Source organism: Salvelinus sp. IW2-2015, linkage group LG4q.1:29 (genome assembly GCF_002910315.2).
Source record: "Salvelinus sp. IW2-2015 linkage group LG4q.1:29, ASM291031v2, whole genome shotgun sequence".
NCBI classification, from domain to species: Eukaryota; Metazoa; Chordata; class Actinopteri; order Salmoniformes; family Salmonidae; genus Salvelinus; species Salvelinus sp. IW2-2015.
In genome coordinates this window covers 53,892,106-53,904,483 of record NC_036842.1, presented here as the reverse complement: position 1 = coordinate 53,904,483, position 12,378 = coordinate 53,892,106, and the positions used below count along the sequence as shown (strand labels likewise).

Genomic DNA, 12,378 nt, shown 5'->3' with positions numbered 1-12,378 from the left:
GGATTGAAGCACGGGGGTGGCAGCATCATGTTGTGGGGGTGATTTACTGCAGGAGGACTGGTGCACTTCACAAAATAGATGATATGAAATAAATATGTGGATATATTGAAAACAACATCTCAAGATCAGTCAGGAAGTTAAAGCTGTCGCAAATGGGTCTTCCAAATGGACAATGACCACACGCAACTTCCAAAGTTGTGGGAAAATGGCTTAAGGACAACAAGTCAACGTTTGGAGAGTGGCCATCACAAAGCCCTGACCTCAATCCTATAGAACATTTGTGGGCAGAACTGAAAAAAGCGTGTGCGAGCAAGGAGGCCTACAAACCTGACTCAGTTACACCAGCTCTGTCAGGAGGATGGGTCAAAATTCACCCAACTTATGTGGGAAGCTTGTGGAAGGCTACCCGAAACGTTTGACCCAAGTTAATCAATTTAAAGGCAATGCTTACCAAATACTGATTGAGTGTATGTAAACGTGGACCCACTGGGAATGTGGTGAAAGAAATAAAAGCTGAAATAAATAATTCTCTCTATACTATTATTCTGACATTTCACATTCTTAAAATAAAGTGGTGATCCTACCTGACCTAAGACAGGGAATGTATACTCGATTAAATGTCAGGAATTGTGAAAAACTGAGGTTAAATGTATTTGGCTAAGGTGATGTAAACTTCTGACTTCAACTGTACATGTACAAACCCTGCATGTTTTAACACTAGCTACAGTTATTATCCTTGTAAACATCTGTTAACACGTTGTTAGAGCCGATTTGGACATATTTGTATAAAAGACAGAACATACAGAGCTTCATGTACTTCTTTCTAAAGTATTAAATATGAATGTATTTTATGAAATATAGGTATACCTTTATGATTTATATTTACCTGATTGAGATATATTAATTTGTTAGTAGTGTAACTTAGTTTTTGCCCCCCAACTCTTGCACCTTCATTGTACTGGGGTAAGTGTGTTAGGATAAAGGCAGGAAGTTGGGCCTTCGGCGGGAGAAGTCCTAGCTAGACGCGGAGCGGTATAGTCTTTTGACCATACAGACAGGTCATATTATGTATTTTCCATGTCAAATAATCTATGCTTTAAGTTGATTGGAGAATACATTTTTTGTTAGATATAAGAAGAATAATCTTTGCACCATATCCCTGGATCTCATTGAATGTTTTGGCCGTTTGGAAACCTTGAATGTGGACTGTATGCGTACGAAAAACCCCCGCTTTCAGGCTAGGGCAGTGCTATTGTAAAGAGGAAAGGAAGCACCTACACACATGTTTCCTCTTCATTATTATGCATGCCTCAGTTGATTGCTTTTCTGACTTTCGTGACCATGCTAATTTGGGGCTAGCTGTTCTAGCATTGATTGATACACTCACAAAAGCTTGGATTGCTTTCGCTGTAAAGCATATTTTCTAAATCTGACACAATAGGTGGATTAACAACAAGCTAAGCTGTGTTTTGGTATATTTCACTTGTGATTGCATGATTATAAATATTTTTAGTAATATTTTGCGCCCTGCAATTCAGCGGTTGTTTAGGAAAATGATCCCGCTAAAGGGATCCGTAGCGCAGAGAAGTTAAGATAGAAATGTGATTTTAGTCTTCTAAATGAGATAATAGTTTTTCATAACTTTTGCCCAGTCGGTAACCACGCCCAAGTGAGGGCAGACATTGTGTCGGCGTGATGGAGCACCCCCTTTTTACCCGAGGATAAAAGCCTTGGTAACAATATTTACATTCAGACCAGAAAACGTGAGAAGGTAGTCGGCACGTTTGAAATGGTGAGTCCTGCAGACAGACAGCATGAGCTGGATGTTACCAATGGTTGAATCTCAAAGACTCAACATGAGGTGAGAAGATAACCTCACCTATCAGACCAGAAAAGCGTGGAGCTTTGGCCACACGTTCAAATGGTTATAAACTCTCAACACAAGTGAAGAAGATAAAGACCAGAACATTTTACAGTTTACAGCTGTGCATGTAAAAGGATCTAGAACTTGACTATCTACACGAGAAAGGAAGGAGAAGATCCCATCTCAGACAATCATTGGTGCATCTGAAGAAACATCCCCTACAAGCTTGAAAAACTAAGTAGGACATTGTGACCTCTGATGGACAACCAGAACCTTACACCCTTCCAGCCACTTCCTCATAGAAGTGTTGGTTGGTTTCAACAGAGAGACAACGAACAAAGACACGTAACTACATTGCATTTATTACCCAAACGGGCGGCAGTTCGTGAGCAAAGTATTATATTTACTTTGAGGGTAGTTCCTAACTGTACGATAAGTTTGACTCGCTTTGCCTCTCCCTCTCTTTACCTACCCCTACCTCTCCATATGTGTAACAAGCGGTCTTATCTTGTCAGTCCACTAGGGACTTTTGTCTTATGTAAGTGTGTATGTGTATTCTGTGTTACTATTTAATTAGTTAGTAAATAAATAATGAAATGCATTTGTGTAGAACTGAATAATCAGAAAGAATGGGGTTCTTGCGGATTCAAGAAGTCTGCGACGTTCAGAATGAGACTGATATGAGGTAAGGATTAATAAGTGCCTGTTATCGATATATAATTTATATATCTTCGAGTTTAATTCGGGAGATGGTAACTCATTAACTTGTTATGGATAGGGGGCAGCATTTTCACGTTTGGATGAAAAGCGTGCCCAGAGTAAACTACCTGCTACTCAGTTCCAGTTGCTAATATATGTATATTATTAGTATATTTGGATAGAAAACACTCTAAAGTTTCTAAAACTGTTTGAATGATGTCTGTGAGTATAACATAACTAATATGGCAGGCAAAAACCTGAGAAAAAATCCAACCAGGAAGTGGGAAATCTGAGGTTGGTGGTTTTTCAACTCATTCCCTATTGAAGATACAGTGGGATATGGGTCATGTTGCTAAGGCTAAGGCTAAGGTCTGGCTAAGGCTTCCACTAGATGTCAACAGTCTTTAGAACCTTGTCTGATGCTTCTACTGTGAAGTGGAGCCGAATGAGAGGGGAATGGGTCAGAGGTCTGGCAGAATGCTTTGAGCTCGTGACGCTCGTTCACATGAGAGCGAGCTCTGTTCCAGTGCTTTTCTATAGACAAAGGAATTCTCCGGTTGGAACAATATTGAAGACTTATGTTAAAAACAACCTAAAGATTGATTCTATACTTCGTTTGACATGTTTCTACGGACTGTAATATGACTTTTCGTCTGAACTTTTGCCTGGATCTGCCCCGCGTCGTGAGTTTAGATTGTGTACTGAACGCGCGAACAAAAAGGAGAAATTGGACATAAATTATGGACTTTATGGAACAAATCAAACATTTATGTGGAACTGGGATTCATGGGAGTGCAATCTGACGAAGATCATCAAAGGTAAGTGAATATTTATAATGTTATTTCTGACTTATGTTGACTCCAACATGGCGGATATCTTCTTGGGTTGTGTTGGTCTGAGCGCCGTACTCAGATTATTGCATGGTTTGCTTTTTCCTAAAAGTTTTTTGAAAATCTGACACAGCGGTTGAATTAAGGAGAAGTATATCTTTAAATCTGTGAATAACACTTGATCTTTTATTAATGTTTATTATGAGTATTTCTGTGATTTGATGTGGCTCTGTGCAAATTCACTGGATGTTTTGGATGCAAAGCCAAATGTAAACTGAGGTTTTTGGATATAAATATAACTTGATCGAACAAAACATTACATGTATTGTGTAACATGTTGTCCCGGGAGTGTCATCTGATGAAGAATATCAAAGGTTAATGATTAATTTGATCAATATTTCWGCTTTTTGTGACTCCTCTCTTTGGTTGGAAAATCGCTGTATGCTTTCTGTGACTAGTWGCTGACCTAACATAATGATATGTTCTGCTTTAGCCGAAAAGCTTTTTTGAAATCGGACATTGTGGTTGGATTAACGAGAATTTTATCTTTAAAATGGTGTGTAATACTTGTATGTTTGAGAGAATTTGAATTATGAGATTTCTGTTGATTGAATTTGGCGCCCTGCAATTTCATTGGCTGTTGGCGAGGGTCCTAGTCCAGTCCAGTCCTAGACAGGTTAAACAACTTCTTCCGTGGTGCCTCAAATTCCTAATGATTTAATTGTTACATGATTCATTTAATCGAGGAACAATTAAACACAGTTAGTTGATTCGATAAATAACAGTCATCACATTAATGATAGTCACGTCACGACAGTATTTTTATCTTTTTGTAYCCCAGGGAACAATACTATACCCTAAGCGTACCTTTATTTTGAAGAGTGTATACCAACCACTGCTTTTTGTTGATTCTGTTGAATTCTCTAGTTCCTTCTGAACTCATACACTGAAGGAATGTTTCACTCATTATTTCTTTGAGAGTAATTTGCAACTGCAAATGGGAGCTGTTCCTTGTGTGATTAAAAAAGACCTTGAGGGTCTTTCAATGAGATCGAAGTCACAGGTGAAACCATTACATGGCAACGTTTCCACAAAGGCAGAAGCAATCTACTCTCTGATTGAGCCTTTCTAAATATAATACAACTCATTATGAGCAAAAGACAACACTGCATGAAAGATGACTCATTTTGCAGATTTTTTTTATATTTTGGCCCAGATCTTTGCAGTTTGGGTGAAGCAGAGGATATAAACTGTGATGGATATATGGATTATCCTGTTTGAAATGTGACCTCTGTGGAATGGGGATAGAGGCAAGAGACATTTGTAGCATTTGGTACTGCAGCCTGAGGACCTTGAGAACTGAAGGGAAGATTAAAAAGAACTGAAATCTCATTTGTTTTTCCACTGATARAGTAAACCCTGCTCTATGGCTCACCAATGTTTATTTCTGGAACAAACAACAAAAGAAAGTGAGTGCCCGAGCTAAGATGCGACCTGACATAAATACCAAGCCTGCAAAGATGTGCCATGCTCCAGGTAAGTAAAGGTYATCCAAGATGTATTGCCAACATCGTTTTAAACGCAATGACAACCACCAGCCACCTCAGGTGTTAAACCTGTTATTAGGATGTTGTGTTATGTGCTTCACTCAGGTACATGGGTATCATAGCAACAACTGCAGCAGGAAGAGTGTCAAAGGCAAGTTGTCAACAGTAAAGCTGGAAAAAACAGGTCACAGCGTTCACAAAATGCCAAAACAAAGTTGAGGGTGCCTAAAATAATCGCTCTGGTGCCAGGCAACATTATAGAAAGGATACAAATCACTGGAAAAATGCAAATGTCAGCCTTTTTTGATCCATGGGGACTTTTTGATCCATGAGGGCTTTTGTCAATAGTCTTTGTAAGTATTGTGCAAAGRGAGAGAAGGTATTTCAACTTGATAAAACTTCCAAGTGTACCCGCTGAAGCACAAAAAGTAATATAAGCACAATACAACCCCACAGAGAGAGGCAATTCGATGTGCATCCAGCAGCTGCTTTCCAATTCTCCCCAGATGGCACCCAGGACAAGGACAGCAGGTGATGAAATRCAATGCAACACTCCATTCGAGATGCCTAAACCACCTTAACAGAGATAACGGAGTAAACCACAACATCAGGAATGGTCTTAGATGCACAGGGGGTGGTGGCCCAAGAGGCCCTTGAGGAAAGCTCTTTAAGCCCCTCAACCCCCATGCTTCGGGGGTTCTCTCTGAAAGTGAAGGATGGAGGTGGATCTTGGTTCTTACCGTCTACACAAGCCGGACTGGCTCTCGTGGTACCTGCAATCTGACCCTTTTTGCAGGCACACCTCGCCGTCTGTCGTGCTATGGTACGCCGTGGCTGACTGCTGTCCCGGTCCAGAGTAACTATCTCACACGTACCCGCTGCCAACTGACCTAAAGACAGGAAGAGTGAAAGGAAATGATGTAAGAGAGAGATAACAATTGGAAGTGAAGTCTATTCTACATGGTGGAATTACCATTTCAAGAAAAATATTTCCAGTGTAGAAAAATTTAAGTGAAAGGTTGCATTGAATGGATACAAAGCTAGAACATTACCCAATCAATCATTCACCACCAATCAACCATTCACCACCAACTAATAACAAAGGTCCTTTCCAATTACCTTTCCCCTCACCTCCTATAGGCTAACACCATCTCTGACAACATCACACGTGATAACATTGCCGATAGAGGATTCCCTAGATATCCATTTCTACATCCCAGTCATATTTCAGACTGTTTCATTTCCCTTCCTCAGTGSATGGATGAGGTGGGCCAGTTGTTTGATTAGACACCAGAGATGTTGATGTATCTAAGTCCTGGGACCTTTTGACCTATCTCCTGATTGGACATTAACCTGTGTGAGTGGACTGGCCCTGGGGCATTCTCCATAGGGACTCAGTGGGTTCTCAGAGTCAGTGATTATAATTTGCAAGCACCGTGGTGTGGTAATTTAATCTGGCCCCAAGTCACAGTGTAGAGGWTCGGGGGAGTTAATTAAGTTTACTGCAGAGACACATTCAGAGTAATAGTGGGCTGTCTAGGATAGTTATTCAAAAGTACAGAGAGAAATGTTCAAGTCTCTCACAGGTTTCCTAGTTAAAAAAAGGAGCACTACACATGTGGGCCAGTATCCACAAAGCAAGAGCTGATCTACAAATACAGTGCATTCGRAAATGATTTAGACCCCTTACATTTTTCATAATTTTGTTATGTTACAGACCTTATTCTAAAATGGATTACATTTGTTAATTCCCTAATCAGTCTACACACAATACCCCATGATAACAAAGCAAAAACTGGTTTTTAGACATTTTTTCAAATGTATTACAAAAMCCCCCGGAAATATCACATTTATATACAGYACTAGTCAAAAGTTGGATCACCCTTACTCATTCAAGTTTTTTATTTGTATTTTACTATTTTATACATATTAGAATAATAGTTAAGATATCAAAACTAAACTATGAAATAACACATATGGAAGCATGTAGTAACCAAAACAGCATTAAACAAATCAAACTATATTTGACATTTTAGATTCATAAAAGTAGCCACCCTTTGCCTTGATGACAGCTTTGCACACTCTTGGCATTCTCTAAACAAGCTTCACCTGGAATGCTTTCCCAGCAGTCTTGGAGTTCCCACATATGCTGAGCACTTGTTGGCTGCTTTTCCTTCAATCTACGGTCCAACTCATCCCAAACCATCTCACTTGGGTTGAGGTCRGGTGATTATGGAGGCCAGGTYATCTGATGCAGCACTCCATCACTCTTGTGGCGGCAGCTAGCCAAGTGGTTAGATCGTTGGACTTGTAACCGAAAGGTTGCAAGATCAAATCCCGAGCTGACTAGGTACAAATCTGTCATTCTGCCCCTGAACAAGGCAGTTAACCCACTGTTTCTAGGCTGTCATTGAAAATAAGAATTTGTTCTTAACTGATTTACCTAGTTAAATAAAGCAAAATCATTTTTTAAACTATCCTTCTTGGTCAAATAGCCCTTACACAGCCTGAAGGTGTGTTGGGTCATTGTCCTGTTGAAAAACAAATGATAGTCCCAATAAGCGCAAACCAGATGGGATGGCGTATCGCTGCAGAATGCTGTGGTAGCCATGCTGGTTAAGAGTGCCTTGAATTCTAAATAAATTATCGACAGTGTCACCAACAAAGCACCATCACAACTCCTCCTCCACGCTTCACGGTAGGAACCACACATGCGGAGATCATCTGTTCACCTACTCTGCATCTCACAAAGACACGGAGGTTGGAACCTAAAATCTCAAATTTGGACTCTTCAGACCATAAGACAGATTGCCACTTGTCTAATGTCCATTGCATTTCTTGACCCAAGCAAGTCTCTTCTTCTTATTGGTGTCATTTAGAAGTGGTTTCTTTGCAGCAATTTGACCATGAAGGCCTGATTCACGCAGTCTCCTCTGAACATTTGATGTTGAATTGTGTCTTACTTGGTCTCTGTGAAGTATTTATTTGGGCTGCCATTTCTGAGGCTGGTAACTCTCACTCTGGGTCTTCCTTCCCTGTGGCGGTCCTCATGAGAGCCAGTTTCATCATAGCGCTTGATGGTTTTTGCAACTGCACTTGAAGAATCTTTCAAAATTCTTCAAATGTTCTTTATTGACTGACCTTCAGCTTAAAGTAATGATGGACTGTCGTTTTTMTTTTCTTATTTGAGCTGTTCTGGCTATGGACTTGGTCTTTTACCAAATAGGGCTATCTTCTGTATACCACCCCTACAATGTCACAACACAACTGACTGGCTCAAACGCATTAAGAAGGAAAGAAATTTCACAAATTAACCTTTATCAAGTTACACCTGTTAATTGAAATGCATTCCAGGTGACTAGCTCATGAAGCTGGTTGATAGAATGCCAAGAGTGTGCAAAGCTGTCATCAAGGCAAAGGGTGGCTACTATGAATAATCTCAAATTGAAATTATATTTTGATTTGTTTAACACATTTTTGGTTACTACATGATTCCATATGTGTTATTTCATAGTTTTGATGTATTCACAATTGTTTTACAGTGCATAAAATAGTCAAAATAAAGAAAAACCCTGGAATGAGTAGGTGTGTGTTTACATTTTTGACTGGTACTGTAAGTATTCAGACCCTTTACTCAGTACTTTGTTGAAGCACCTTTGGCAGYGATTACAGCCTTGAGTATTCTTGGGTATGACGCTACAMGCTTGGCACACCTGTATTTGGGGAGTTTCTCCCATTCTTCTCTGCAGATCCTCTCAAACTCTGTCAGGTTGAATGSGGAGYGTCGCTGCACAGTTATTTTCAGGTCTCTCCAGAGATGTTCGGTCGGGTTCAAGTCCGGGCTCTGGCTGGGCCGCTCAAGGACATTCAGAGACTTGTCCCGAAGTCACTTCTGCATTGTCTTGGCTGTGTGCTTAGGGTCGTTGTCCCATTGGAAGGTGAACTTTCACCCCAGTCCATGCTACTGAGCGATCTGGAGAAGGTTTTCATCAAGGATCTATTTGTGCTTTGCTCCATTCATCTTTGCCTCGATCCTGACTAGTCTCCCAGTCCCTGACACTGAAAAAACATCCCCACAGCATGATGCTGCCACCACCATGCTTCACCGTAAGGATGGTGCCAGGTTTCCTCCAGACGTGACGCTTGGCATTCAGRCSAAAGTGTTCAATCTTGGTTTCATCAGACCAGAGAATCTTGTTTCTCGTGGTCTGAGACTCCTTAAGGTGCCTTTTGGCAAACTCCAAGCGGGCTATCATGTGCCTTTTACTGAGGAGTGGCTTTCATTTGGCCACTCTATGATAAAGTATTGATTGGTGGAGTGCTGCAGAGATGACTGTCCTTCTGGAAGGTTCTCCCATCTCTGTCAGAGTGACCATAGCTTCTTGGTCAACTCCCTGACCAATGACCTTCTCCCCTCAATTGCTCAGTTTTGCCAGGCAGCAAGCTCTAGGAAAAGTCTTGGTGGTTCCAAGCTTCTTCCATTTAAGAATGATGGGATGGAGGCCACTGTGTTCGTTCGGAACCTTCAATTCTGCAAACATTTCTTGGTACCGTTCCCCAGAGCTGTGCCTTGACACAATCCTTTCTCGGAGYTCTAAGGCCAATTCCTTCGACCTCATGCTTGGTTTTTGCTCTGACATGCACTGTCAAATGTGGGACCTTATATAGACAGGTGTTTGCCTTTCCAAATCATGTCMAATCAATTGAATTTCCACAGGTGGACTCCAATCAAGTTGTCATTGTGTGTAAATTGCTGAGGAAATGTTTGATTTAATCCATTTTAGAATAAGGCTGTAATGTAACAAAATGTGGAAAAAGTCAAGTGGTCTGAATACTTTCCAAATGCACTGTAAATACATTGGAATTGGCCTTCCATACAACTATTTCCATATAACGCAGTTCCAAGACATTGTATTTGACTTGTTCCACACCTGTTAGTACACTGTGAAACGTCAATGCCTAACTCATTAAAGAAATTGACTAGTGCTACTCAAACATCTGCAAAGGTCACTAGAACTCAAATAAAAAAGGTGGTACTATGTCAATAAGATTTCTTATTACTTAATGTTTTTGAGTACTGTTATTGAGGAAATATTTTTTTTTTTTTGTGTTCTGCTAATCTAAATGATTGAGTTTTTACAAGTTATGATTATTTAATATTTTAAAGTCAATGTAACATTTATTAATAAGTTGATCTTACTTGATTCTATTACGTTTTACGTCTTTACTTAAAATCACAAGGTAGTTGTCATACACACTGATATTTGGGTAAAAAACACCTGATTTTGTTGTGCTGATATTGAGGAATTACGTACGTTTGAAGAAATAAAAATATATTTCTAAAATAGCATTAAGCAGTTTATTGCGCGATGAGGTGTAATTGCTCATTGGGAACTGATATATAAAAACATTTGGACAAACCGACGTTCAACAATGAGACGAGCCATTCCCACCAGCAGCAAGATCTTGTGCACCATTCTTAATGATAGAGGCTAACGCATCTCAGGCYCAGAAGCTAAGATAKGCATATTATTACTAGATTTGGATTGAAAACACACTGAAGTTTCTAAAACTGTTTGAATGATGTCTGTGAGTATAACAGAACTCATATGGCAGGCAAAAACCTGAGAAAAAATACAACCAGGAAGTGGGACATCTGAGGTTTGTAGGTTTTCAAGTCTTTGCCTATCCAATATACAGTGTCTATGGGGTCATAATGCATTTCCTAAGGCTTCCACTAGATGTCAACAGTCTTTAGAACCTAGTTTCGGGCTTCTGCTGTGAAGGGGGAGAGAATAAGAGCTGTTTGACTAMGGGGTCTGGCAGAAGGCCRTGAGCTCAGTCAGGCGAGCGCGCCCGTGAGAGTTAGCTGCGTTCCTTTTCATTTCTAAAGACAAAGAAACAGTCCAGTTGAAATATTATTGAAGATGTATAATAAAAACATCCTAAAGATTGATTCTATACATCGTTTGACATGTTTCTACGAACTGTAATGGAACTTTTTGACCTTTCGTCTGGCCTGCGCCTCGTGAATTTGGATTTGTGAACTAAACRCGCAAACAAAAAGGAGGTATTTGGACATAAATGATGGACTTTATCGAACAAAACAAACATTTATTGTGGAACTGGGATTCCTGGGAGTGCATTCTGATGATCATCAAAGGTAAGTGAATATTTATAATGCTATTTCTGACTTCTGTTGACTCCACAACATGGCGGGTATCTGTATGGCTTGTTTTGGTCTCTGAGTGCTGTACTCAGATTATTGCATGGTGTGCTTTTTCCGTAAAGCTTTTTTGAAATCTGACACAGCGGTTGCATTAAGGAGAGGTTTATCTATAATTCCATACATAACACTTGTATCTTTTATCAATGTTTATTATGAGTATTTCTGATCCCGTTTCGATCCCGTTAAGCACATTTTTACTCCTGAACTTATTTAGGCTTGCCATATCAAAGGGATTGAATACTTGTTGACAGAAGACATTTTAGCTTTTCATTTTTTATTAATTTGAAGAAAAAAAAACTAAAAACAGAATTCCACTTTGACATTATGCAGAATGGTGTGTGTAGGTCTGTTACAAAAAGTCTAAATGTAATCCATTATAAATTCAGGCTGTAAGTCAAAGGGTGTGACTACTTCACTGAAGGCACTGTACGTACATGTAGTTCATTACTCCCCAACACTGGTAGCTATAACACAAATCACTGTCATCTACACTGTCCATGAACAACCAATGGCCTCTTGAGCTATTCCATAGCCCTGGTGCACTCTATAGGAAACAGTGAAGGTTACAATCCATTGTCACACTACCACATACTGTTAGAAATGCCCCGGGACATGTGATCCATGAGGCTGAGGAACAATCACCTGTGCTACACATGTACCTCGTCCACCACCTTAAAAGGTAGATGGAGTCTCATCACTCATGACAAGCGAGCTATGAATATTAACCCATTATAATTGGCCATGCCTTTTATGTTGCTTTAGCGAGAGAAAGCGAAGGTCCAAGTTTTCCATAAATATACATTATGCTGCCATAAAATAGACCTGTCACATTAATGACGGCTAGATTGAAATATACACTGTGTACAAAACATTACGACACCTTCCTAATATTGACCTGCACCCCTCTTTTTCCCTCAGAACAGCCTCAATTTGTCAGGTCATGTTGACTCCAATGCTTCCCCCAGTTGTGTCAAGTTGGTTTGATGTTTTTTGARTGGTGGACCATTCTTGATATACACGGCAAACTGTTGAGTGTGAAAAACCCAGCATTGTTGCAGTTCTTGACACACTCAAACCGGTGCACCTGGCATCTACTACCATACCCCGTTCAAAGGCACTTAAATATTTTGTCTTGCCCATTCACCCTCTGAATGGCACAATCCATGTCTCAATTGTCTCAAGGCTTAAAAATCATTCTTTAACCTGTCT

The 12,378-nt window shown here is 40.0% G+C and overlaps 1 protein-coding gene across 2 annotated transcripts in view; it reads right to left on the bottom strand.

Annotated features, from left to right (window-relative positions):
* The window catches only part of LOC111962166 (chemokine-like protein TAFA-5), a 140,629-nt gene that overhangs the window by 93,076 nt on the left and 35,175 nt on the right, over window positions 1-12,378 (bottom strand). For both annotated transcript variants that reach the window (XR_011479671.1, XM_023985035.2), the window contains exon 2: window positions 5,681-5,830. Coding sequence is in view for 1 of the 2 variants with exons in the window: in XM_023985035.2 (XP_023840803.1) it covers window positions 5,681-5,830 (150 nt within the window). In the remaining variant the exon portion in view is untranslated. The remainder of the gene's footprint in view (window positions 1-5,680; window positions 5,831-12,378) is intronic.